Source organism: Phyllobates terribilis, unplaced genomic scaffold, assembly GCF_046119375.1.
Source record: "Phyllobates terribilis strain yellow unplaced genomic scaffold, ASM4611937v1 Scaffold_3__8_contigs__length_932513732, whole genome shotgun sequence".
NCBI lineage: Eukaryota > Metazoa > Chordata > Amphibia > Anura > Dendrobatidae > Phyllobates > Phyllobates terribilis.
The window spans coordinates 18,274,780-18,300,564 of NW_027362763.1; the positions used below are offsets into that span (position 1 = coordinate 18,274,780).

The 25,785-nt window shown below is 48.0% G+C and overlaps 1 protein-coding gene across 2 annotated transcripts in view; it reads left to right on the forward strand.

Annotated features, from left to right (window-relative positions):
- Window positions 1-25,785, forward strand: part of LOC141258703 (uncharacterized) — a 291,618-nt gene that overhangs the window by 52,810 nt on the left and 213,023 nt on the right. For both annotated transcript variants that reach the window (XM_073673723.1, XM_073673724.1), the window contains exons 2-3: window positions 3,673-3,843; window positions 7,581-7,704. In XM_073673723.1, coding sequence (XP_073529824.1) covers window positions 3,673-3,843; window positions 7,581-7,704 — 295 coding nt within the window. The remainder of the gene's footprint in view (window positions 1-3,672; window positions 3,844-7,580; window positions 7,705-25,785) is intronic.

Here is a 25,785-nt window from a genome sequence, read left to right on the forward strand (position 1 = left end):
CACGGCTACTAAAACTTGACCGTGTGGAAGACAGACCGGAGGTGGTGGTGCCCAGGTAACTGGAAGTATTATCTGCTATCCAATTAATAACCTGTTCACACTGATCAGTTCGCAATACTGGTGTTTTAGTGTGCTTCCCTAGTAATTCGGTCAAGAAGTGGGAGCAAGAAGATGTGGCTGTTGGTTGTGGCACATTTTCACCTTGGCCACGGCCCCATCCTCTGCACGGACCATCACCAGAACGTCCACTTCCACGTCCCTTGCCACGCGCCTTGCCCATTGTAAATGAAGTAAAATAGCTTACACTCGCAGTATCAATGGAAAAAGGGTAATAAAAAGGAGATTAGAGCCGTGGAAGAGGAAAACCACAGTTCTATTTCTCTGGCCTACACCAGAATATTTTAAACAGATATATTGATGTCTGAACACTCACAGACACACTCAATTTTTTTTTTTTGGGGGGGGGGGGGGATACCAAAAAGGTTAATAAGATCCGTATTTGGACAGTGACTGAGGGAAAAAAAAATAAATACAGGATTTAGATGAAGAAAAAAAGGATTTTTCCTGGCCCCTGAGACTGGGGGATAAGTCTAGCAATTTGACCAGCAGGAGCACACAGGACTGTAATGCAGTGTTTGCTGGTATAACCACTGCGTCTCCTATACAGCCTGCCTGCCTGCCTGATATCTGGGATGGATATTAGCCCTGAGAAGGACTGTTTGTTTAATTTGGCAGGCTTTAGAGACCCTACACTACGTATTTCGCACTCTATATCTCTCCCTAACTCAGCAGCACTGACCCTACACTGTCTGATCCGGAGCGACTGTGTCCAAGATGGCGGCGCCCGGTTTTAAATACTCGAGGTGACTGTGCGGACAGCCAATCACTGTAATGCCCACAAACAATATGGCTGCGGCATTCCAGTGACTGGCTGGCAATCCCTGCATGTTCATTGGCTCTGTAAAGAGCGCCAAACGTGCAGGGCGGAGACCCGAGCTCCCGCCTCAGTAACCCGGAAATGCTCGGTGCTCGCCGAACATCCCGAGTAGTGAGATGCTCGGGCGAGTACCGAGCAGTGTCGAGCATGCTCGCTCAACACTAGTCCTTACCTTTTCTGCACCAAAATGATAAGTGGACCTTGTTTATAGCTTCGACCCGGAAGACTTAGGTCGTTGGTGCTGATGGGGAAGGAGATAATAGGACTGGAGAGGTGAGAAACCTCCCCATAACCTTGTAGAGTCTATTAGCTTTTGTTTAGTGATTGACATAGCTGTCCACCAATGTTATTGGACTTAAGAACAGCCACGCTTATAGGACCTGTGTGACGTCACTAATCAATCTTTTATAAACTCTATTTTCCCGTCCATTTACCACTGCAGCCTCAATCTCCTGATGAAGCCAGTGATGGTGAAACTAGTTGGGGAGGCAGCTGGTTCATTTTATCAGCAGTGTTTGTTAGTTGGTCCATATCATATAATAAGGTGCTGCTCCGCAGCCACACCATATCCTGAGCTGACTGGGGACACTAAGAATCAAATAGTAAATGTAATGATTCTCCCTATTCTATTGAATGACTAGATCAGCCAGTGGATATCTGGCCGGGTTACCTTGTTACTATCTATCCTGTACTGGGATCCGAGTTCTATCCCTGTGAGACATCTGTCTATTATTTCTCTCTGACTGCGAAATTACCTACAGTATATATACGGATAATGGCAGCATCATCTGAAAGTCTCAGCTCAGGAACTGAAAAATAAGAGACCAACACAACCTTGTGTTTATAAAGTGAGAAGTAATAAAGATGATGTTTTACCTTCACAGAACCTTTACTGAGAATATATAAATATATAATAACTAGATGGAGGCCCGATGCTATGGCATCGGGAGTGCGGTAATGTCACGATGGGGGGCAGGCTTTGCAGCGCTGAGAATCTCTCCACCCCCCCCCCATGTGCTCACCCACCTATCCACTCTCTCTTTCCTCCATGTGCTGACTTCTCCCCCCTGTGCTCTCTTCTTTGACCTGTCTACCCCATGTGCTCTCCCTCTTGTCTGCTGTTTCTCTCCTTCCTGTGCTGTGTTCTCCCCTCATGTGCTGTCCCGTTTGAGCTGTCTCCCCCCCCCCTGTGCTCTGTCTCTCTCCCCCCTGTGCACTTTCTCTCTCCCCCATCTGCTGTCTTCTCCTCTCAGGTGATCTCTTTGACCTGTCTACCCCATGTGCTCTCCCCCTTGTCTGCTGTCTCTCTCCTTCCTGTGCTGTATTCTCCCCTCAGGTGCTGTCTCCCCCCTGTGCTCTGTCTCTCTCTCCCCTGTGCGCTTTCTCTCTCCCCCATCTGCTGTCTTCTCCTCTCAGGTGATCTCTTCTTTGACCTGTCTACCCCATGTGCTCTCCCCCTTGTCCGCTGTCTCTCTCCTTCCTGTTCTGTGTTCTCCCCTCATGTGCTGTCCCGTTTGAGCTGTCTCCCACCTGTGCTCTGTCTCTCTCCCCCATCTGCTGTCTTCTCCTCCCAGGTGATCTCTTATTTGACCTGTCTACCCCATGTGCTCTCCCCCTTGTCTGCTGTCTCTCTCCTTCCTGTGCTGTATTCTCCCCTCAGGTGCTGTCTCCCCCCTGTGCTCTGTCTCTCTCCCCCTGTGCGCTTTCTCTCTCCCCCATCTGCTGTCTTCTCCTCTCAGGTGATCTCTTCTTTGACCTGTCTACCCCATGTGCTCTCCCCCTTGTCTGCTGTCTCTCTCCTTCCTGCTCTGTGTTCTCCCCTCATGTGCTGTCCCGTTTGAGCTGTCTCCCCCCTGTGCTCTGTCTCTCTCTCCCCTGTGCTCTGTCTCTCTCCCCCCTGTGCGCTTTCTCTCTCCCCCATCTGCTGTCTTCTCCTCTCAGGTGCTCTCTTCTTTGACCTGTCTACCCCATGTACTTAACCCCCTTGTCTGCTGTCTCTCTCCTTCCTGTGCTGTGTTCTCCCCTCAGGTGCTGTCCCGTTTGAGCTGTCTTCCCCCTGTGCTCTGTCTCTTTCCCCCCTGTGTGCTGTCTCTCTCCCCCATCTGCTGTCTTCTCCTCTCAGGTGATCTCTTCTTTGACCTGTCTACCCCATGTGCTCTCCCCCTTGTCTGCTGTCTCTCTCCTTCCTGTGCGGTGTTCTCCCCTCAGGTGCTGTCCCGTTTGAGCTGTCTCCCCCGTGTGCTTTTTCTCTCCATCTGCTGTCTTCTCCTCTCAGGTGATCTCTTCTTTGACCTGTCTACCCCATGTGCTCTCCCCCTTGTCTGCTCTCCCTCTCCACCCCTGTGCACGCAGGCGCAGTAAATCACATCGTCGCTATCTGTGTGCAGATAGCGGCAGTCACATTAAAACTGCGCATGCGCTCCTCCTGTACAAAGATGGCGGCGGTCAGTAAATCATTCGGCTGATCCCGGCGGCGTGTTCGTGACGGTGTTCCGCTGGTGGTACCGCGCAAGAGGCTGGTACCACAAGGGGTTTCCATATTGAAACACCATCACTTGGGTGTCCCAATATGACGGTCGACAAACTTCCGCCGCTTAGAATTCTGGGATCTGGACGGAACAGGATGTGAAGACATTACAAGTTCAGTATATTATAGATAATTTACGCTGGTTCTTATGAACAATTTTGGTTCAGAAAATCTATGATCGGCTCTTCTCCTATCTCTCTATACACAGGATTACACGATAGTGAGGAAGAGATTGAGTGACTGTGTGACCCCCAACATCCATCTCCAGGGGTCCACAGGACAGAGCAAGACCCTTACCACAGAATCTCTGCATTCACCAATACCTGAGACGAAGATCCTAGAACTCGCCAGCAAGATCACCGAGCTGCTGACCGGAGAGGTGACTGCTGGGAGGTTATACACTGGAGGATTCTGGGTGATGAGAGGAGACTGCTGGGAGATTATACAGTATACACTGGAGGATTCTGGGTGATGAGAGGAGACTGCTGGGAGATTATACAGTATATACTGGAGGATTCTGGGTGATGAGAGGAGACTGCTGGGAGATTATACAGTATACACTGGAGGATTCTGGGTGATGAGAGGAGACTGCTGGGGGATTATACAGTATACACTGGAGGATTCTGGGTGATGAGAGGAGACTGCAGGGAGATTATACAGTATACACTGGAGGATTCTGGGTGACAAGCGGAGACTGCTGGGAGATTATACAGTATACACTGGGGGATTCTGGGTAATGAGCGGCGAGGAGACTGCAGGGAGATTACACAGTATACACTGGAGAATTCTGGGTGATGAGAGGAGACTGCTGAGAGATTATACAGTATACACTGGAGGATTCTGGGTGATGAGAGGAGACTGCTGAGAGATTATACAGTATACACTGGAGGATTCTGGGTGATGAGCGGAGAGGAGACTGCTGGGAGATTACACAGTATACACTGGAGGATTCTGTGTGATGAGAGGAGACTGCAGGGAGATTATACAGTATACACTGGAGGATTCTGGGTGATGAGCGGAGAGGAGACTGCTGGGAGATTATACAGTATACACTGGAGGATTCTGGGTGATGAGAGGAGACGGCAGGGAGATTATACAGTATACACTGGAGGATTCTGGGTGATGAGGGGAGACTGCTGGGAGATTATACAGAATACACTGGAGGATTCTGGGTGATGAGAGGAGACTGCTGGGAGATTATACAGTATACACTGGAGGATTCTGGGTGATGAGCGGAGACAGCTGGGAGATTACACAGTATACACTGGAGGATTCTGGGTGATGAGAGGAGACTGCTGGGAGATTATACAGTATACACTGGAGGATTCTGGGTGATGAGAGGAGACTGCTGGGAGATTATACAGGATACACTGGAGGATTCTGTGTGATGAGAGGAGACTGCTGGGAGATTATACAGTATACACTGGAGGATTCTGGGTGATGAGAGGAGACGGCAGGGAGATTATACAGTATACACTGGAGGATTCTGGGTGATGAGGGGAGACTGCTGGGAGATTATACAGAATACACTGGAGGATTCTGGGTGATGAGAGGAGACTGCTGGGAGATTATACAGTATACACTGGAGGATTCTGGGTGATGAGTGGAGACTGCTGGGAGATTATACAGTATACACTGGAGGATTTTGGGTGATGAGCGGAGACAGCTGGGAGATTACACAGTATACACTGGAGGATTCTGGGTGATGAGAGGAGACTGCTGGGAGATTATACAGTATACACTGGAGGATTCTGGGTAATGAGCGGAGACAGCTGGGAGATTATACAGAATACACTAGAGGATTCTGGGTGATGAGAGGAGACTGCTGGGAGATTATACAATATGCACTGGAGGATTCTGGGTGATGAGAGGAGACTGCTGGGAGATTATACAGTGTACTCTGGAGGATTCTGGGTGATGAGCGGAGAGGAGACTGCTGGGAGATTCTACAGTATACACTGGAGGATTCTGGGTGATGAGAGGAGACTGCTGGGAGATTCTACAGTATACACTGGAGGATTCTGGGTGATGAGAGGATACTGCTGGGAGATTATACAGTATACACTGGAGGATTCTGGGTGATGAGAGGAGACTGCTGGGAGATTATACAGTATACACTGGAGGATTCTGGGTGATGAGCGGAGACTGCTGGGAGATTATACAGTATACACTGGAGGATTCTGGGTGATGAGCGGAGACTGCTGGGAGATTATACAGTATACACTGGAGGATTCTGGGTGATGAGAGGAGACTGCTGGGAGATTATACAGTATACACTGGAGGATTCTGGGTGATGAGCAGAGAGGAAACTGCTGGGAGATTATACAGTGTACAATGGAGGAGTCTGGGTGATGAGCAGAGAGGTGACTGATGGGAGATTATACAGTATACACTGGAGGATTCTGGGTGATGTGAGGAGAAGAGACTGCCGGGAGATTATACAGTATACACTGGAGGATTCTGGGTGATGAGAGGAGAGGAGACTGCAGGGAGATTATACAGTAAACACTGGAGGATTCTGGGTGATGAGCAGAGAGGAGACTGCTGGGAGATTATACAGTATACACTGCAGGATTCTGGGTGATGAGAGGAGACTGCTGGGAGATTGTACAGTATACACTGGAGGATTCTGGGTGATGAGCGGAGAAGAGACTGCTGGGAGATTATACAGTATACACTGGAGGATTCTGGGTGATGAGAGGAGACTGCTGGGAGATTATACAGTATACACTGGAGGATTCTGGGTGATGAGAGGAGACTGCTGGGAGATTATACACTGGAGGATTCTGGGTGATGAGTGGAGATTGCTGGGAGATTATACAGTGTACACTGGAGGATTCTGGGTGACGAGAGGAGAGGAGACTGCTGGGAGATTATACAGTATAGACTGGAGGATTCTGGGTGATGAGCGGAGACTGCTGGGAGATTATACAGTATACACTGGAGGATTCTGGGTAATGAGCGGCGAGGAGACTGCAGGGAGATTACACAGTATACACTGGAGGATTCTGGGTGATGAGAGGAGACTGCTGAGAGATTATACAGTATACACTGGAGGATTCTGGGTGATGAGAGGAGACTGCTGGGAGATTACACAGTATACACTGGAGGATTCTGGGTGATGAGAGGAGACTGCTGGGAGATTATACAGAATACACTGGAGGATTCTGGGTGATGAGCGGTGACAGCTGGGAGATTACACAGTATACACTGGAGGATTCTGGGTGATGAGAGGAGACTGCTGGGAGATTATACAGTATACACTGGAGGATTCTGGGTGATGAGCGGAGAGGAGACTGCTGGGAGATTACACAGTATACACTGGAGGATTCTGTGTGATGAGAGGAGACTGCAGGGAGATTACACAGTATACACTGTAGGATTCTGGGTGATGAGAGGAGACTGCTGGGAGATTATACAGTATACACTGGAGGATTCTGGGTGATGAGAGGAGACTGCTGGGAGATTATACAGTATACACTGGAGGATTCTGGGTGATGAGCGGTGACTGCTGGGAGATTATACAGTATACACTGGAGGATTCTGGGTGATGAGAGGAGACTGCTGGGAGATTATACAGTATACACTGGAGGAGTTTGGGTGATAAGAGGAGACTGCTGGGAGATTATACAGTATACACTGGAGGATTCTGGTTGATGAACGGAGAAGAGACTGCTGGGAGATTATACAGTATACACTGGAGGATTCTGGGTGATGAGCGGAGACTGCTGGGAGATTTTTCAGTATACACTGGAGGATTCTGGGTGATGAGAGGAGACTGCTGGGAGATTCTACAGTATACACTGGAGGATTCTGGGTGATGAGAGGAGACTGCTGGGAGATTATACACTGGAGGATTCTGGGTGATGAGTGGAGACTGCTGGGAGAATATACAGTGTACACTGGAGGATTCTGGGTGATGAGAGGAGAGGAGACTGCTGGGAGATTATACAGTATACACTGGAGGATTCTGGGTGATGAGCGGAGAGGAGACTGCTGGGAGATTATATAGTATACACTGGAGGATTCTGGGTGATGAGAGGAGAGGAGACTTCTGGGAGATTATTCAGTGTACACTGGAGGATTCTGGGTGATGTCGCTCTCGTTGGTTGTCAGGTTCCTCTCCGGTGTCAGGACGTCGCTCTCTATTTCTCCATGGAGGAGTGGGATTATGTAGAAGGACACAGGGATCTGTACATGGACATCTTGGTGGAAGAGCATCGGTTGTTTACATCACTTGGTAGGTGTAGAGCTGTTTTTTTTTTATCGGTTCTTTGCCTTTGGCTAAGATCAAGTGTAGTATCTTTCGAAAATACTCTTTTAGCCTTGGCTGCCCCAGTATATTTGCGTATGATGCCCACTGGGTATGGTGCGCTGGTTAGTATGCCATGTAGCTTTTATAGTTATCCAGTGGAAGTCGTTAGGTTGGGTACTTTTGAATCCTGAGTTGCTCAGTGTCCCCGGAGTGGTGACACTGGGGTGCCTAACCTCACCGTCGGGCGGTTCGGTCAGTAAGTTGCTGTAAACATCTACCACAATTTATTTTAATTGTTTTTCAATGTGTGTCCTGTGACAAGGACTTCTTGGGATGCTGTTCCCTTATGGGTTCTCTCATGAACGGTCAAGTGGGGATTGTGTGGCCAACAGGTACCGCTGTCCCCTGCGAAACACCAGGCTCCCCTCCTTCAAGAGGCACCCAGGCATTCTTCCTCTTCCTTTCCCTCCATCTCAGTGGCGCATGATCTGACACTAGCCTGAATTTCCAGCCTAACAGTTAGTACCTCAGAGTTTCAATTGCCCATTTGATGGCCAGCACTCTTTCTCTACGGTGGCATAGTTCTTTTCACAGGAGGAGAGTTTCCTACTCAGGAATAGGACTGGATGCCCATCTATTTCCTGGAACAACACAGCTCCCAAACCAACCCCGGAGGCGTCCGTTTGAAACACGAACTCCTTAGTGAAGTCAGTTGTGACCAAGACCGGCTGTTTACATAGGGCGAGCTTCAACTCCTGGAACGCCATATCCGCTTCATATGACCATTTGGCCATCTATGTCTTCATTCCCTTAAGAAGATCAGTCAGGGAGTGGCTATCCTGGTGAAATTGGGGATAAAATCGCCGATAGTATCCCACAATTCCCAGAAATGCCCGAACTTTCTTCTTGGAGACCGGTTGTGGCCAATTTTGGATAGCCTCTACCTTATTTACTTGCGGCTTTATTTTGCTCCTTCCGACGATGTAACGCAAGTATTTTGCCTCTTCTTTTCCTATGGCGCACTTCTTTGGATTTATGGTGAACCCTGCCTTCCTCAGCACATCCAATACCGTCTGGACCTTCTGTAAATGACTTCTTTTCAATCCAGGCTGAAGGTCACAATGGTATCCAGGTAAGCTGCGTCATACTTTTTGTGAGAGGCTAAGATCCGGTCCATGGCCCACTGGAAGGTACCTGGGCCTCCCCGCAGACTGAACGGCATCCTGGTTTAATGAAAGCACCCGTCAGGTGTAGAGAAGGCCATCTTCTCCTTTGCACTTGAGGACAGGAGAATTTGCCAATACCCTTTCGTTAGTTCCAGGGTGGTGATATATTTGGCTTTATATTTGACTCTAACCTTCCAAGGAGCTCATCGCCCCGGGGACATCGTATAGGTGTCAAACTTGGACACCTAATTTAGCTTCCTGTAGTCATTACAAAAACGCCATTCTCTATCTGTCTTCGGTACAAGGACAATGGAGCTGAACTAGCCGCTCTGTGACTCCTTGATGACACCCAGGCTCAACATTCTCCTCACCTTTTTGGAGATCACTTTTGGCGGGCGTCAGGAATCCGATATGGCTTTTGGTTCACTCTCGCATGCGGTTCAGTCAGAATTTCATGCTCCACAACCTGTGTACAACCTGGCGGCTTCGAAAACAAGTCCCTTTTCCGCTGATGCAGCTTGCTGCTCTCGGCACTGTTGCTTCCAGGCCAATGACTGTCTCTGCCACTGTGACATCCTCGTCCCTGGCTTCAGGATGGACCCCCAGGCACGTAGCTTCCACCGGTTCCCTGTCTCACCATGGTTTGAGAAGGTTAATGTGGTACACCTAGTATGACTATCTTCTCCCTGGTTGGTGGACCTTGTAGTTGATGTCACTCAACTTTTCGACCACCTTGTATGGCCTTTGCCACTTGGCCAGGAACTTGCTTTCCATGGTGGAAAGTAACACCAACACCTGGTCTCCAGGGCTAAACTGTCTGTATCTCCGACCAATTGTAGACCTTGCCTGGGCCTCTTGTGTTTGAAGGAGGCTCTCCCTCACAATCGGCATCACCCTCGCGATCCTGTTCTGCATCTGGGCCATATGTTCGATAAAAATTCAGTGGGGTGTTACCTCTGCTTTCCAGGTCTTCCTTCGCAATATCCAGAAGTTCCCAAGGATGACATATGTATAGCAGCTCAAAGAGTGAGAATCCCATAGAGGCCTGTGGGACTTATTTAATGGAGAACAGTAGGTACGGTAGTAGGCAATCTCAGTCTCTGTCATCCTTCTCCACGACCTTCTTAAGCATAGATTTCAAGGTCTTGTTGAACCTATCCACCAGGCCGTCCGTCTGCGGATGGTACACCGACGTCCGTAGTTGGGTAATCTGGAGAACCTTATGCAACTCCCTCATCATTTTGGATATAAAAGGAATCCCTTGGCCCGTCAGGTTCTCCTTTGGAAGGCCTATCCGGGAGAAGATATGGAGTAGCTCTCGGGCTATATTCCTGGCAGAGGAGTTTCTCCGTGATACCGCGTCTGGGTACTGTGTTGCATAGTCCAAAACCACCAAGATGTATTCGTGACCCCTGGCGGTCTTAAGTAAGGGCCCTACAAGGTCCATGGCAATTCGGTCAAACGGGACCTCTATAATGGGTAAGGGTACTGCGGAAGAGTGAAACTGGAACAGTTAACTGACACGTAGGACAGGCCCGACAACGGTTAACAATATCCCGGTGGCACCCAGGCCAGTAGCACCTTTGAAGGATCCGCTCTTGGGTTTTGTCTATTACCAGATGCCCCCCAAGACATGAGAATGGGCCAGGTCTAGAGTACTCTACGCCTATAGGGTCCCGGTATTAACAGCTGCTCTAATACTTCCCCTCTCTGATAAGTGACCAGATATAGCAAATCCTCATTAACTGCAAAATAAGGAAACCTGGTGTCAGCCACCAATCTTGGGCAACCTCATTTATCACCATCACATTGTCCCAAGTCCCTTTTAATGTAAGTTCCTCCATTTGAGCACTCCCAAAATTCCCCCCAGAATCCCTCAACTCAGGAATCTCATCCTCATTTGTCACTGTCTCGTTTTCGTCGCCAGCAAGAACACACACGGGGAACTCATCCACCTCCGACTGCAATGAGGATTCATCATGGGTGAACCGGCTTTCCGGTGGACATCTCCGCCTTTCCCCACAAGTCCCAGAACAGGCTGAAGTCCTGCCTGATTATCACTGGGTGTAGCAAATCTTTGAATACCTTGACTTCATGGGACTCAGTGCCACGGTTCTTTTTTATAGTCACTCTGGCGATGGGGTTGTCCTTGGCATCCCAGTGGATACAGCGGACATCCATGTGTTTTCCGGGGTAGGGCAGTGTGGCCCTTACCAGGGTCACCAAGCTCCCCGAGTCCAAGAGTCCCGACACAGTACTCCATTTAGGGTAACGAGAATTGCCAGCAGCCCTCACCGAGCTGATAGTCCACACTGCAGGCAGGATAGGCATAGTATGAACATCACCTCCCTATGCTGAAGTCCATTTGTTCAGAGGATATAGCCGTCCATTGTTCTATGTGTCCAGGACTGTGACATTTCCAGCAGAGCAAGTCTTTACCAGCGGCCTTTGACAACCCCTCAGCGACCCCTTGAGACCACGGACTCCCCCCAGTGGTGGCTCTACTATCCCTCTTTTGGGACTCTGACTCCCTTTGGGTACCCCAGTATGGGGATGCAGCACCTCCCGGCTTCCTTAGGGACCTCTCGACCACCTGGTACCTTTCGACGAGGCTGACCAGGTGGTCCACATTACGGGGGTCTCCCAGGGCAACCCAGGTCTTCACCAGCCTAGGGAGGGAGTGAATAAATCTGTCCATTACGACCCATTCTACCATCTGAGCTGGGATGGAGGACTCTGACTGCTACCACTTCTGTACAAGATGCAGAAGGTCAAACATTTGGGAGCGAGGGGGTTTATCACTATCATACGCCCAGTGGTGAACCCTTTGGGCTCTGACTGACAGTCACTTCAGCACATGCCAGTATTTCAGTTTTAAGTTTAACATACTCCTGGGCATCTTGTAAGGCCAGGTCATAATAAGCCTTCTGAGGCTTACCAGTTAGATAGGGGGCCATCACCTCCGACCACTGCTCCGGCAGTAGCTTCTCCCGCTCTGCCATCCTTTCAAACACAGTCAAAAAAGCTTCCACAGGGTCATTTTTGCATGGCTCGTGTTACCACTTTCCAGACGTGTGAGTCATCACCTGGAGTTGGGGGAGGGGCTGCCGGCCTATCACGAACGGCCTCTGCAAGGAGTTCCATTTGCCGCGTAAGCACCTCCTCCTGATGCTGCTGCTGGAGCATATATATTGTGACAGAGTCAGTGGTATTATATGCGAGGGAAGGTATGTGTCACTCAGGATGCTCTCCTGTGTGAACTAAAACCTACTGAATTTCTGCCAGCATGTTATATGCTGGGGGTTACCTCTTTCAAATGGTGTGGTTTTATGGGAATGACATAGAGATGGGAGGGAAGTCATTCCCCATACCTCCACCACAGGGTGTGGCTGAGCAAGCTTTCAATGCTCAGTCACCTTTTTTTTCTGTTGTTGAGTTTGGAGTAGAAAAGACTCCAGACTGAAAGGCCACAGCTCAGAGAGGAGCTGAAAGCTGGGACTGCAACCTGTGTGGTGAAGCCCACACTGCTATGGACTGTGATATTGTTTATCTTTTGTTTTGTTGTTTTGCCAGTAAGGCTGTGTTTATTTCTGCTGAAGCTGCAAGGCTTTATGCCACACAATAAAGCCTGCAGAGAAAACCCGGTTCCCGAGTCTACTTCTGGAAGCGGCCGAGCGAGTCGACCTACCACAGTTGGTGTGAGAGTGCGTGCAAGATTCTCGGAAGATGTGTACCTGCCACGGAGACCGGTGGATGTCCTGGGTGAAGGCCACCAGCCTGCCAGAGAAGTCTGGCAGCATGGAGGAGCTCATTAAGCACCTGGTGCAGAGCCAACAACAGATGCACCAAGAGCACTTGCAAAGCCAGCAGCAGCACCAGGAGACGACCAAACTGTTGTTGCAACAAATCCACTTGCAGCAAAAGGCGCAGCAGCAGCACCAGCAGGAACAGCTTCTGGTGGACACCATCCAGGGCAGGGCAACTGCCCCACCCCAGGGCCAACTGATGACTCCCACGTCAGGAAGGCGGTAAGACGGGCCATGCAGAAGATGACCCCCAGGGATGACGTAGAAGCATTTCTGACTGTCTTTGAGAGGGTGGCTGATCAGGAGAGACTTCCACCGGAACAGTGGGCAGAGGTTCTGGCACCATATTTGTCGGGGGAACCCCAAAAGGCATATTATGACTTGGCACTGCAGGATGCCAAGGAATGCGCCAAGCTAAAGACAGAGATCTTAGCATGCCTGAGGGTGAATATGGCGGTTAGAGCCCAACGAGTCCACCACTGGGCGTATGCCAGCAACAAACCCCCTCGCTCGCAGATGTTTGACCTACTGCACCTCGTTCAGAAGTGGTTACAGCCAGAGTCCTCCACTCCGGCCCAGATGGTTGGTGGTGATTGATAGTTTTGTGCACTCCCTTTCCAAGCCAGTACAGACTCTGGTTGCCCAGGGCGATCCCCAGAACACAGATGACTTAATCGGCCTAGTAGAGAGGTACCAGGTGGTTGAGAAATCCCTTGGGAAACCGGATATAGTCACTTCTCCGTACTGGGATATCCAAAATGGGGTGGGTTCACCACCAAAGGTGTCTAGATCCACCACAGGGGGGCATCCCACTTGGACTGTTTCTAAAGATCTAGTCTGTTGACAGTGTCACAACCCTGGACACGTAGCCGCCAGGTGTCATATGTCCCCCGAGCCCATGGACTGCAGCCTAGGCCAGCGTTGTTCCTATTATGCTTATCCCGTCTGCAGTGTGGACTGTCGACCCGGCGATGGGCCACAGGCATGTGCCATGTCCGTTAATGGGGTGATGGTGCTTGGACTGTTGGATTCAGGGAGTCTAGTGACCCTAATCAGTGCCAACCTTCCCCACCAGCTGATCTCTGCCAAGACTGTGGGCATTTGCTACATATATGGGGATGTAAAGGACTACCCTGTGGCCACAGTGACAGTGGGAACAGACTGTGGTGCCCAATCCCACGAGGTCGGTGTGGTTAAGGACCTGATACATCCCGTCATATTGGGGAGCGATTTCCAGTGTTTCTGGGACTTGTGGGGGAAAGGAACCGGACTGAGATGCATGGACAAATTCCAGGTCCCTAAGGAAATACCCCCGTCGACATCTGAAGGGGATGAGTTCCCATTGTGTGTCCTTTCCGGCGGCGAGGACGAGACTGTGACTGAGGAGGCCGACCTCCCTGAGTTAGAGGTGACAGGAGAGAGCTTTGGGTCTGCTCAAGTTCAGGACTTGACCTTGAAGGGGGCATGGGACAATGTTACTGTCTGTAATGGGGTTGCTCAAGAGCCGGGGGCAGACACCAGGTACCCACACTGCGCAGTTCAGGGGGAGATATTGTATCGGGTGATCAAACCAAGGGGTTATGAGATAGTGGAGCAGCTATTAGTTCCAGGGCCATACTGACGGAAGATATTAGATATGGCCCATTCACATGTTCTGGGGGGACACCTGGGAATCAAGAAAACTCAGGAGAGGATATTGAGGAGGTTTTATTGGCCAGGGTGTTACCGGGAGATCCTGAACTATTGTTGATCCTGCCCCACTTGCCAGATAACTGCGCCCTCCTCCCACTTCCTTAGTCTATTAATCCCCCTACCTGTGATAGATATCCCCTTTGAGAGGATTGCCATGGACCTAGTGGGGCCCTTAGTCAAATCGGCCCGGGGCCACCAATACATCCTGGTGGTCATAGACTATGCAACCCAGTACCCGGAAGTGGTACCACTGAGGAGCTCGTCGAGTAGGAGCATCGCCCAGGAACTTGTCCATTTATTTGCCAGGATTGGACTGCCGAAGGAGATCCTAACGGACCAAGGAACCCCATTCATGAGCAAGGTAATGAAGGAGCTGTGTAAAGTCCTTCAGATTACCCAGCTGCGAACCTCCTTTTACCATCCGCAGATAGACGGCCTGGTGGAGCGCTTTAATAAAGCCTTAAAAGCAATGCTCAAAAAGGTCATAGAGAAGGATGGTCGTGACTGGGACTATCGGCTACCATTCCTTCTCTTCTCGATAAGAGAGGTCCCACAAGCCTCTACAGTTTCTCCCTGTTTGAGCTAATGTACAGACGACGACATCCGCGAGGGCTCCTGGATATTGCCAAGGAAACCTGGGAAGCCGAGGTTGCGCCCTACCAGAGCATCATAGAACATGTCGCCCAGATGCAAGAGAGGATGGCGAAAGTGATGCCTATCGTGAAGGCTCATCTCCTCCAAGCACAAGAGGCCCAGGCAAGGGGTCTATAACCGGTCAGCGAGACTGAGACAGTTCCAGCCTGGGGATCGCGTACTGGTGCTTATTCCCACCGTCGAGAGCAAGTTCCTGGCCAAGTGGCAATGCCCGTATAAGGTGGTGGAGAAACTCAGCGAAGTGAACTACAAAGTTCACCAGCCTAGCCGAAGAAAGCCGCACCAAGTGTACCATGTGAACTTGCTCAAGGCGTGGCAAGATCGGGAAACGCTTGTTTGGGAGCCAGTCCGAAAGCCAAAGTCGAGGATGTCACGGTAGCAGAGACTCTATCGCCGGCACAGAAGCAACAATGTAGAGAGCTGTGGAACGGAACCGTGACCTGTTCTCGGAGTTGCCAGGGCGTACGGAGGTGGTCGACCATGACGTGCTGACGGAAGCGCATGTTAGGGTGACTCTCAAACCCTATAGGATTACTGAAGCCCACCCTGAAGTAATCTCAGCTGAGGTGAAGAGGATGCTGGACCGAATGCCTTTCGGACTGCAGGTGGCACCAGCCACTTTCCAGAGGGCCATGGATCGGATCCTCGGCCCACATAAGAAGTATGCTGCAGCCTAACTTGATGACATTGTCGTCTTTAGCCCAGACTGGACTAGTCATCTGCAAACGGTACAGGCGATTCTGGATGCCCTAAGCAAGGCAGGATTTACGATAAATCCGAGAAAATGTGCCATTGGGAAGGAGGAGGCCATAAGATCGAGGCAATTCAGAACTGGCCGCAACTGCTCTCCAAGAAGCAGGTGGGAGCGTTTCTTGAAATCGTGGGATATTACCGGCGGTTTATCCCAAATTTTGCTATGATTGTCGCACCACTGACGGACCTTCTGAAAAGCACAAAATCAACGATGGCGAAATGGACGGTCAAAACCGAGATGGCGTTCCAACAACTGAAGCTGGCACTCTGTAAGCAGCCGGTCCTGGTGGCACCAGATTTTACTAAAGAGTTTGTGCTCCAGACAGATGCCTCAGAAGTTGGCATAGGAGCCGTGCTGTTGCAGGAGATAAATGAGGAAGAGCATCCCATCCTGTATATGAGCCGGAAGCTCTCGTCCTGTGAGGAAAATTATGCCATTATGGAGAAAGAATGCTTAGCCATAAAATGGGCCATAGACATGCTAAGATATTACGTACTTGGCTGAAAGTTTAAATTGGTGTCAGATCATGCTCCTTTTAGGTGGTTGAGAGAAAAGAAGGGGAAGAATGCCAGAGTAACTAGGTGGTTCTCCAAGACTTTCATTTTCATGTGGAGCATAGACCCGAGAAGTTACATGCTAACGCTGATGCCCACACCAGAATTCCCTGCTTGGTGTCTGAAGGTACCCAAACCCCCGGCTTTGGGCAGAGGGGGGGGGGGGATATTATATATACTGGTATTATATGCGAGGGGAGGTATGTGTCACTCAGGATGCTCTCCTGTGTGAACTGAGACCTACTGAATTTCTACCAGCATGCTATATGCTGGGGGTTACCTCTTTCAAAGGGTGTGGCCTTATGGGAATGACGTAGAGATGGGAGGGAAGTAATTGCCCATACCTCCACCTCAGGGTGTGGCTGAGCAAGCTTTAAATGCTCAGTCACCTTTTTTTTTTCTGTTGAGTTTGAAGTGGAAAAGACTCGAGACTGAAAGGCCACAGCTCAGAGAGGAGCTGAAAGCTGGGACTGCAACCTGTGTGGCGAAGCCCACACTGCTATGGACTGTGATATTGTTTATCTTTTGTTATTTTGCCAGGAAGGCTGTGTTTATTTTTGCTGAAGTTGCAAGGCTTTATGCCACACAATAAAGCCTGCAGAGAGAACCCGGTTCCTGAGTCTACTTCCGGAAGCGGCCGAGCGAGTCAGCCTACCACCATATATATAATATTACATTATACTCAGGGCTGTTGATTGCTCATCTGCTCAGTGGACGACACCATTTGGCTGGATGAGGTGACAGTCTTCAGGGTGTTGATTCTTCTTTCAATAATCCAGTTGTTGTGGGGGTTTTACAGAAAGTTTCCTGGGATAAGTAATACAAATGAACTCTCCTCCAGAAGGAAGAAATGTTCAGTGTTTTGCCGCTTGTAGTCCGATGCTTCAGGGCTCTTTAATGGGCTGAGCTATGACTTGAGGGATATCTACCTACTGTATATGAGGCACTATGGTGTGTTTCTTCTGGAGGAGAGGGGATTTGTAGACAAGTCTCCTTACACACAAGGTAAGAAAGGAAGGATAGGGCAGATGAGCAGAAGGGATAGAAGAGACGGATAGATACAGTTATCTAATAATTCCATTAAATAGGCCACAAGTCTTAGTCACTGAGCTGTGGTTCCTTCTTCAGTCCCATTACCCTGTGTATGGCCCCTCACAAGTGACCCTATACTGGAAGCCTGACCCCTCAAGGATTCAATCTAGCAGTGGTGAAGATTTTGATCACACAGTAACAGCTCATAAATTTGTAACATTTTGCCAGGAAAATGAAAGATTACATTTTTCCCAGTGAAGATTTTTTTTCATTTTTCATTTTCATAAGAGAAATAGGTTAAAATGGACCGACAATTTGTTATTCAAATAGTGTCCCCCACTACATGTCTCTCATACATTGTAGTGCCCCCCCATACATTGTAGTGCCCCCCCATACATATTGTAGTGTCCCCTGTAGGGGTTTGTACTCACTGGGCCGCATTGGAGGTAGGCACAGGTTCACACAGTGATGCAGTTCGCGGGTTCAAACAAACTGGTGGTTTATTTAGTGTCCATACACCAGTGAGGAAACAAAAGTAACAGCCTTTTCCTGGCACAAAAAGGAATAACAGAACAAGGCTCAAAACAAGTCCATGCAGCACGGCCTCAGCTGTTTAAACAAAGTGCTTTCCTCTGCCTCCTGCAGAGTGTGAGCAGCACATGCAAGGTCTGCTAACCTTGCCCAACACACACAGACAGACTGAGACAGGCGCAGCTGTCTTAAATCAGCCTTCCAAGACCTGGACTAGAGGTAAGTGAGCAGCTGTTCCCCCCCCCCCCCCAGCTCTTTCAACTGCTCGTAAAACCCGGCCCTGTAATCCAGGCCCATTAAATTCCTCTCAGCACTATGTGTGCTGGAACCTGCTTCTCCGGGTCCTACATCACCGAAGCTTGGCACTTCGGGGACACATACTCCCATCCACGACTTGTTCGGCAGCCACCTTACACCCCCCATACATTGTAGTGTCCCACCATACATTGTAGTGTCCCCCCATACATTGTAGTGCCCCACCATACATTGTAGTGCCCCACCATACATTGTAGTGTCCCCCCAAACATATTGTAGTGCCCCCATACATTGTAGTGTCCCATGTAGTGCCCCCATACATTGTATTGTTCCCCCATACATTGTAGTTTCCCCCCATACATTGTAGTTTCCCCCCATACATTGTAGTTTCCCCCATACATTGTAGTGTCCCCCCATACATTGTAGTTTCCCCCCATACATTGTAGTGTTCCCCCATACATTGTAGTGTCCCCCCATACATTGTAGTGTCTGTTACGAAACTGAAACTCAACACTAGGGCAGAAAGGAGAAAAGCTGTCCCTGCACTAGGTCTAGACTGAAGCCCTACGGTGGAGTGGGCAACCTATTCCTAGCGAATAGACCCACCGACGTTTCCTAGACTAAACTCAAAAGAAGATCTAATGCCAGAGGGAAAGGAGCCCCGGAAAGAACTAAGGACTGGGAAAACACAAACAGGTGACCTCCTAGCAGGAAACTAGAGGAAGCTGCAGAAACGAAAAAGGGAATACAGGAATATCAGCAGGCAGAACTTGAGAATCCAAGAACTGCACAAAACTAAACACAGAAAGTACTACTAGCAAACCTCCTAGCCAGAACTCTCGTGGATTAACACTGTTGTCCGGCAAGGACTAGGAGGCAGGTGCTGGGTAATAAAGGGTGGTACAATCACCTGACCTTAGTCAAAACCAACACCAGGGGAAAAAGACCAACAGCCAGAAAACCACAACAAAATGGCGGATGGTCCCGAAGAAACAGATTCTAACAGTACCTCCCCTTTTATGAGGATCCTCCGGATCCACCGGATCCTCTCGGCCAAGCCTTATTCGGGAATCTCCTGTGAAAAGCTTTAATCAGCCTTAAGGCTGAGACGTCCTCAGCTTCCACCCAAGAATTATCCTCGGGACTGAATCCTTTCCAGGACACGAGATAGTGTAACCTTCCTCTGAGCCACCTAGAATGTAAAATGCGTGAAATTTCAAATTCGCCGTCCTCATCAACTGGAGGGACAGTCGGCATCGCCTCCCTATGTGGCGTGTCTGCTTTCTTCCGTAACGATACATGAAAAACTGAATTAACTCTCCAGGATGAGGGAATGTCTAATCTCACCGCTGCTGAGTTGACCACCTGAACCACTTTGAAGGGTCCTACAAACTTAGGCCCCAGTTTTTTTAACGCAGGTTCTTAGAGGACAACCAGACCATGTCCCCAACTGCAAACAATGTCTCCCTTCTATTCTTGTCAAAATATTTTTTGGACCTCCTATTCGCCTCTTTAAGATTATGGCGTACCCTGGTCCAAACCCTTTCCAAATTTTCAGAGAAACTCTCCTCCTCAGGCACCGCCGCCCTAATTTTAGAAAATGGGCCGAAAGATGGATGCCTCCATGTACAGCAAAAAAAAGGAGAACACCCTGCCGATGAAAACGTATTAAGAGCAAACTCAGCTAGTGGTAGATATTCCGACCACATCTCCTGATTATCTGCTACAAAACATCTTAAAAACTGCTCGACGTCTTGCTTCTTCCTTTCGGTCTGTCCATTGGACTCTGGATGATACCCAGACGAGAATGACAAATGAACCTTTAATCTGTCACAGAAAGCACCCCAAAAGCGAGCCACAAACTGAGGTCCTCTATCGGAAGCAATGTCCGTAGGACCACCATGGAGCTTGACAATCTCTTTCACAAACTCCTCAGCTAGAGTCTTGACGCGGGGTAGTTTATTGAATGGGACCAGATGGCACATCTTACTAAACCAATCCACAACAACCCAGATGACAGAAAAACCCTCATAGAACGGCAAATATGTAATAAAATCCATAGCAAGATGCGTCCATGGCGAGCTAGGAACCTACAAAGGGCACAGCAACCCTGCAGCCGGGGCATGTGAGGCCTTCGTAAAAATGAAAAAGTGAAAAAAAAAAAATACTTTTTCATTTTTACAAATCAATTTGTGAAGCACCTGGGGGTTCCACGTGCTCACTATGCATCTAGATAGGTGCCTTGGGGCGTATAGTTTCCAAAATGGGATTACTTGTGGGGGAGCTCCAATGTTTAGGCACATCAGGGGCTCTCCAAATGCAACATGGCGTCCGCTAATTATTCAAGCAAATTTTACAATCAAAAAGTCAAATGGCGCTCCATCCGTTCCGAGCCCTGCCGTGCACCCAAACAGTGGTTTTTCCCAACATATGGGGTATCTGCGTGCCCAGGGGAAATTGCACAACAAATTTTGGGGTCCATTTTTTCTTGTTACCCCTGTGCAAATAAAAAAATTTGGGTCTAAAGTAACATTTTTGTGAAAAAAGTTAAATGTTCATTTTTTTCTTCCACATTCAAAAAATCCCTGTAAAGCACCTGAATGGTTAATAAAGTTCTTGAATGTGGTTTTGAGCACCTTGAGGGTGCAGTTTTTAGAAGGTGTCACTTTTGGGTATTTTCTGTCATAAAGACCCCTCAAAGTCACTTCAAATGTGATGTGGTCCCTAAAAAAATGGTTTTGTAAATTTTGTTGGAAAAATTAGAAATCGCTGGTCAACTTTTAACCCTTATAGCTCCCTAACAAAAAAAAATTTTGGTTACAAAATTGTGCTGATGTAAAGTAGACATGTGAGAAATGTTATTTATTAAGTATTTTGTGTGACATATCTCTCTGATTTAAGGGCATAAAAATTCAAATTTTGAAAATTGCAAAATTTTCAAAATTTTCGCCAAATTTACATTTTTTTCACAAATAAACGCAAGTGATATCGAAGAAATTTTACCAAAATCATGAAGTACAATATGTCACGAAAAAACTGTCTCAGAATCAGGGGGATCCGTTGAAGCGTTCCAGAGTAATTACCTCATAAAGTGACAGTGGTCAGAATTGTAAAAATTGGCCTGGTCATTAACGTGCAAACCACCCTCGGGGGTTAAGGGGTTAATGAAATTTTGAAAAAACGCAGGCGCATTAGTAAGGCCAAAAGGCATCACCAGACACTCAAAATGACCCTCCGGGGTATTAAAGGTTGTCTTCCATTCATCGCCCTCCTTCACCCGCAACAAATTATATGCCCCTCGAAGGTCAATCTTAGAAAACCACTTCGCTCCGGTTAGTTGATTAAACAAATCCGGAATCAGCGGCAACAGGTAAGGATTGTGCATAGTGATCTTATTGATCTCCCGAAAATCCAAACACTGCCTAAGACCCCCATTCTTCTTTTTAACAAAAAAAGAATCCTACAGCCACAGGGGACTTAGAGGGTCTTATATGGCCTGCAGGTAAGCTAGTCTGTAGGTACTACTCCTTTAAAGCCTCCCTCTCGGGATTCGTCAGATTAAATAAACGACTCTTAGGGAGTGTAGTACCTGGGACAAACCCAATAGCGCAATCGTACTCTCTATGGGGCGGTAGAGCTTGCGACTCAACATCCGAAAATACCTCCACGAAATCCTGAATGGTTTCAGGTAGCTTCCTCTTCAAAACTGCAGCAATGTGAACATTACAGCATTTACCATAACACCCCTGACCCCAGGACCTTATAGTACTAGACGACCAGTCCAACAATGGATTGTCCACCTTTAACCAGGGTAAACCCAGGACCACTGGAGCCGGAAAATTAGCAAGAACAAATAAGTATATACGCTCTTTATGTTCCATATTCATAATTAGTGGGAACCTGTTGACCTTCCGAGAAATGCGCCCATGCTCCAGGGGAGTGTTATCAAGGAGATGACAAAGGTTCAGAAACAAACTTATACTTGACTAGAAATCATTGATCAATCAAATTAAGAGCAGCGCCACAATCAACCATTACCTGAAAATCAATGGAATGACCATGATAGGTGGTATTACCAGATAAAAACACTCCTGCGGAACGTAAAAATGCCATACGAACAGGAGGGTTGCTCCTGCTGACCCTTTCTTTTTCCTTCCTTATGCGAGCCTCGCATTGCTTAATAAAATGGTCAGCCTTACCACAATACAAACATAGCCTGCAAGAGAACCTCCTCTCCCTCTCCTGGGAGCGGGAGGACATCACCCCAACTTGCATCGGTTCCCCGCTGACGGCGTGACTAGCCTGAGAGACGGGTTCCAACATTAAAAGAGCCTTCTCCCTCACTCTGCCTGGCTCTCAATCTTCTATCCACACGGATAGCTAGCTGCATGGCTGTTTCCAAAGTGGCAGGTGCAGGATATGCAATGAGCAAATCTTTAACCCTTTCATTCAAACCTGCCAGAAACTGACTCTTGAGTGCTGGGTCATTCTATCTGACCTCTGCGGACCATCGTCTGAACAGGATGCAATACCTCTCGGCCTCACCAGAACCCTGTTTAAGCCGCCTGAGCTCCGCCTCAGCTGATATGACCCGATCAGGATCATCATATAACAACCCCAATGCAGTAAAAAATGCTTCTACTGACGTCAAGCAAGAATCATTAGGATGTAAAGAAAATGCCCAGATTTGGGGTTCGCCTCGCAATAAAGACATAATAACCCCCACACGCTGTAATTCACTCCCTGATGACCCAGGTCTAATCCGAAAATATAGTAAACATGCATTTTTAAAGTAAAAAATTCCTGCCGTTTACCAAAAAAAACCTCAGGTAATCCTACCTTCGGTTCATCAGGGTGTGCTCCAGGGCAATTACTCATGTGCTGTTGCAGACTGGCTACTTCCAGAGTTAACCCTTGCAGGCGCTGAGTAAGCTCCTGGACGCTGTTCATACTGAAGGAATCCAAATGAGGATTTTTTTATATATGGGCCGGACAACCTGTTACGAAACTGCAACTCAACACTAGGGCAGAAAGGGGAAAAGCTGTCCGTGCACTAGGTCTAGACTGAAGCCCTACGGTGGAGTGGGCAACCTATTCCTAGCGAATAGACCCACTGACGTTTCCTAGGCTAAACTCAAAAGAAGATCTAAAGGAAGGGGGAAAGGAGACCATGAAAGAACTAAGGACTGGGAAAACACAAACAGGTGACCTCCTAGCAGGAAACTAGAGGAAGCTACAGAGCCGAAAAAGGGAATACAGGAATCTCAGTAGGCAGAACTAGAGGATCCCAGAACTGCACAAAACTAAACACAGGAAGTACTACTAGTAAACCTCCTAGCAAAAACTCTCGTGGATTAACACTGTTGTCTGGCAAGGACTAGGAGGCAGGTGCTGGGTAATAAAGGGTGGTACAATCACCTGACCTTAGTCAAAACCAACACCAGGGGAAAAAGACCAACAGCCAGAAAACCACAACAAAATGGCGGATGGTCCAAAGAAACAGATTCAAACAGTGTCCCCATACATTGTAGTTTCCCCCCATACATTGTAGTGTCCCCCCATACATTGTAGTGTCCCCCCATACATTGTAGTTTCCCCCCATACATTGTAGTGTTCCCCCATACATTGTAGTGTCCTCATACATTGTAGCGTCCCTCATACATTGTAGTGTCACCCGTACATTGTAGTGTCCTCCCATACATTGTAGTGTCACCCGTACATTGTAGTGTCCCTCATACATTGTAGTTTTCCCCCCGTACATTGTAGTGTCCCCCGTACATTGTAGTGTCCCTCATACATTGTAGTGTCCCCCATACATTGTAGTGTCTCCCCATACATTTTAGTGTCTCCCCATACATTGTAGTGTCCCCCATACATTGTAGTGTCCCCCATACATTGTAGTGTCCCCCCATACATTGTAGTGTCCATCATACATTGTAGTGTCCTCCCATACATTGTAGTTTCCCCCCATACATTGTAGTGTCTTCCCATACATTGTAGTGTCCCTCATACACTGTAGTGTCCCCTCATACACTATAGTGTCCCTCATACATTGTAGTGTCCCTCATACATTGTAGTGTCCTCCCATACATTGTAGTGTCCCCCATACATTGTAGTGTCCCCCATACATTGTAGTGTCCCCCATACATTGTAGTGTCCCCCATACATTCTAGTGTCCCCTCATACATTCTAGTGTCCCCTCATACATTCTAGTGTTCCTCATACATTGTAGTGTCCCCCCATACATTGTAGTGTCCACCATACATTGTGGTGTCCCCCAAACATTGTAGTTTCCCCCCAGATACACCTGGGTTTCTTCTCTTTACACCAGCATTCCCCAGCACATAGCTATTATGGCTGTCCAATACCACCTGGACAGGTACAGTTCTTACACACCTGAACTTAAAGAGTATATAGAAAATGTGCTCTCATTTCTACTCCGCCATAATTATTTTATGTTTAATGGAAAGTTCTTTTTGCAAATTAGCGGAGTGGCGATGGGAGCCAAATTCTCACCATCCATAGCTAATTTGACTATGGCATGGTGGGAAGAGTGTTTTATGTATACTATCCATAATCCATTTTCATCTTCAATAAAATTATATGCTAGGTATATAAATGATATGATCATTGTTTGGGAGGGGGCGGTATCAAAGATTCCAAATTTCATCTCTTACCTTAATGACAACCAGTTTAACTTGCATTTCTCACATAGTCATCACGGTGAAAAAATGGTATTCCTGGATTTGGAACTTATTGGTGTCAATAATTGCACAATTGTAACTAAAACCTACAGAAAACCTTCAGCAGGTAATACAGTTTTGGATGCTCGTTCATTCCACCCTTTTCATGCTAACAAAGCTGTTCCTGTGGGTGAATTTATTAGAGCTGAGCGGAATTGCAGCTGCAGTGCCGGCTCTGACCTAGAATCAGGACTATCAGACAGCGCCTTTCTGATCGACACTATCCCTACTGGAGCTTAAACAGGGAACAACAGATTGCAAACACTAGGAATAGGACGGACTTAATTAATAAAACTAGGATGAAATCAAATTAAAAAAAAAACAGCTTGCCAGTTTTGGTTCTTAATCATAGTCCGTATTTTAGGTCCATTTCCCAGATAGTGCGACGCAATCTACACATTTAGCAAGATAATCCCGTCATTACAAACATCTTAAAAGACGGAGTGAGAATAGTGCAAGGAAAGCAAAACCGCTAGGAAATGTATTATCACCTAGTTTGCATGTTCACCATCACAAAAAACCCACATCTCAAACATGGTTGTCATTAAAGGGTTATTTTAAGTGCGGACAAACTCAGTGCAAAACCTGCCCAGTGTCGTTCAAAACCAATCATCTTTACAGTTACGATCAGAGTTAAAAATTCAGTATAAAAAGCTTCTTATCTGCAACAGTGATCAGGTGGCTTATGCTGCACAATCTGTGACCTCAAATATGTTGGTTCCACAATCCGTAATCAGGGAGCACCTGTATGACATTGACGAGCCACAGAGAGAAACATCTGTAATATCTCACACCATCTTGTGGAATGTCATAATCGCAGTAATTGGTCTGCGTGTATACGCGATAGAACAAATACCGAAACATGTTAGAGGCGGCCGT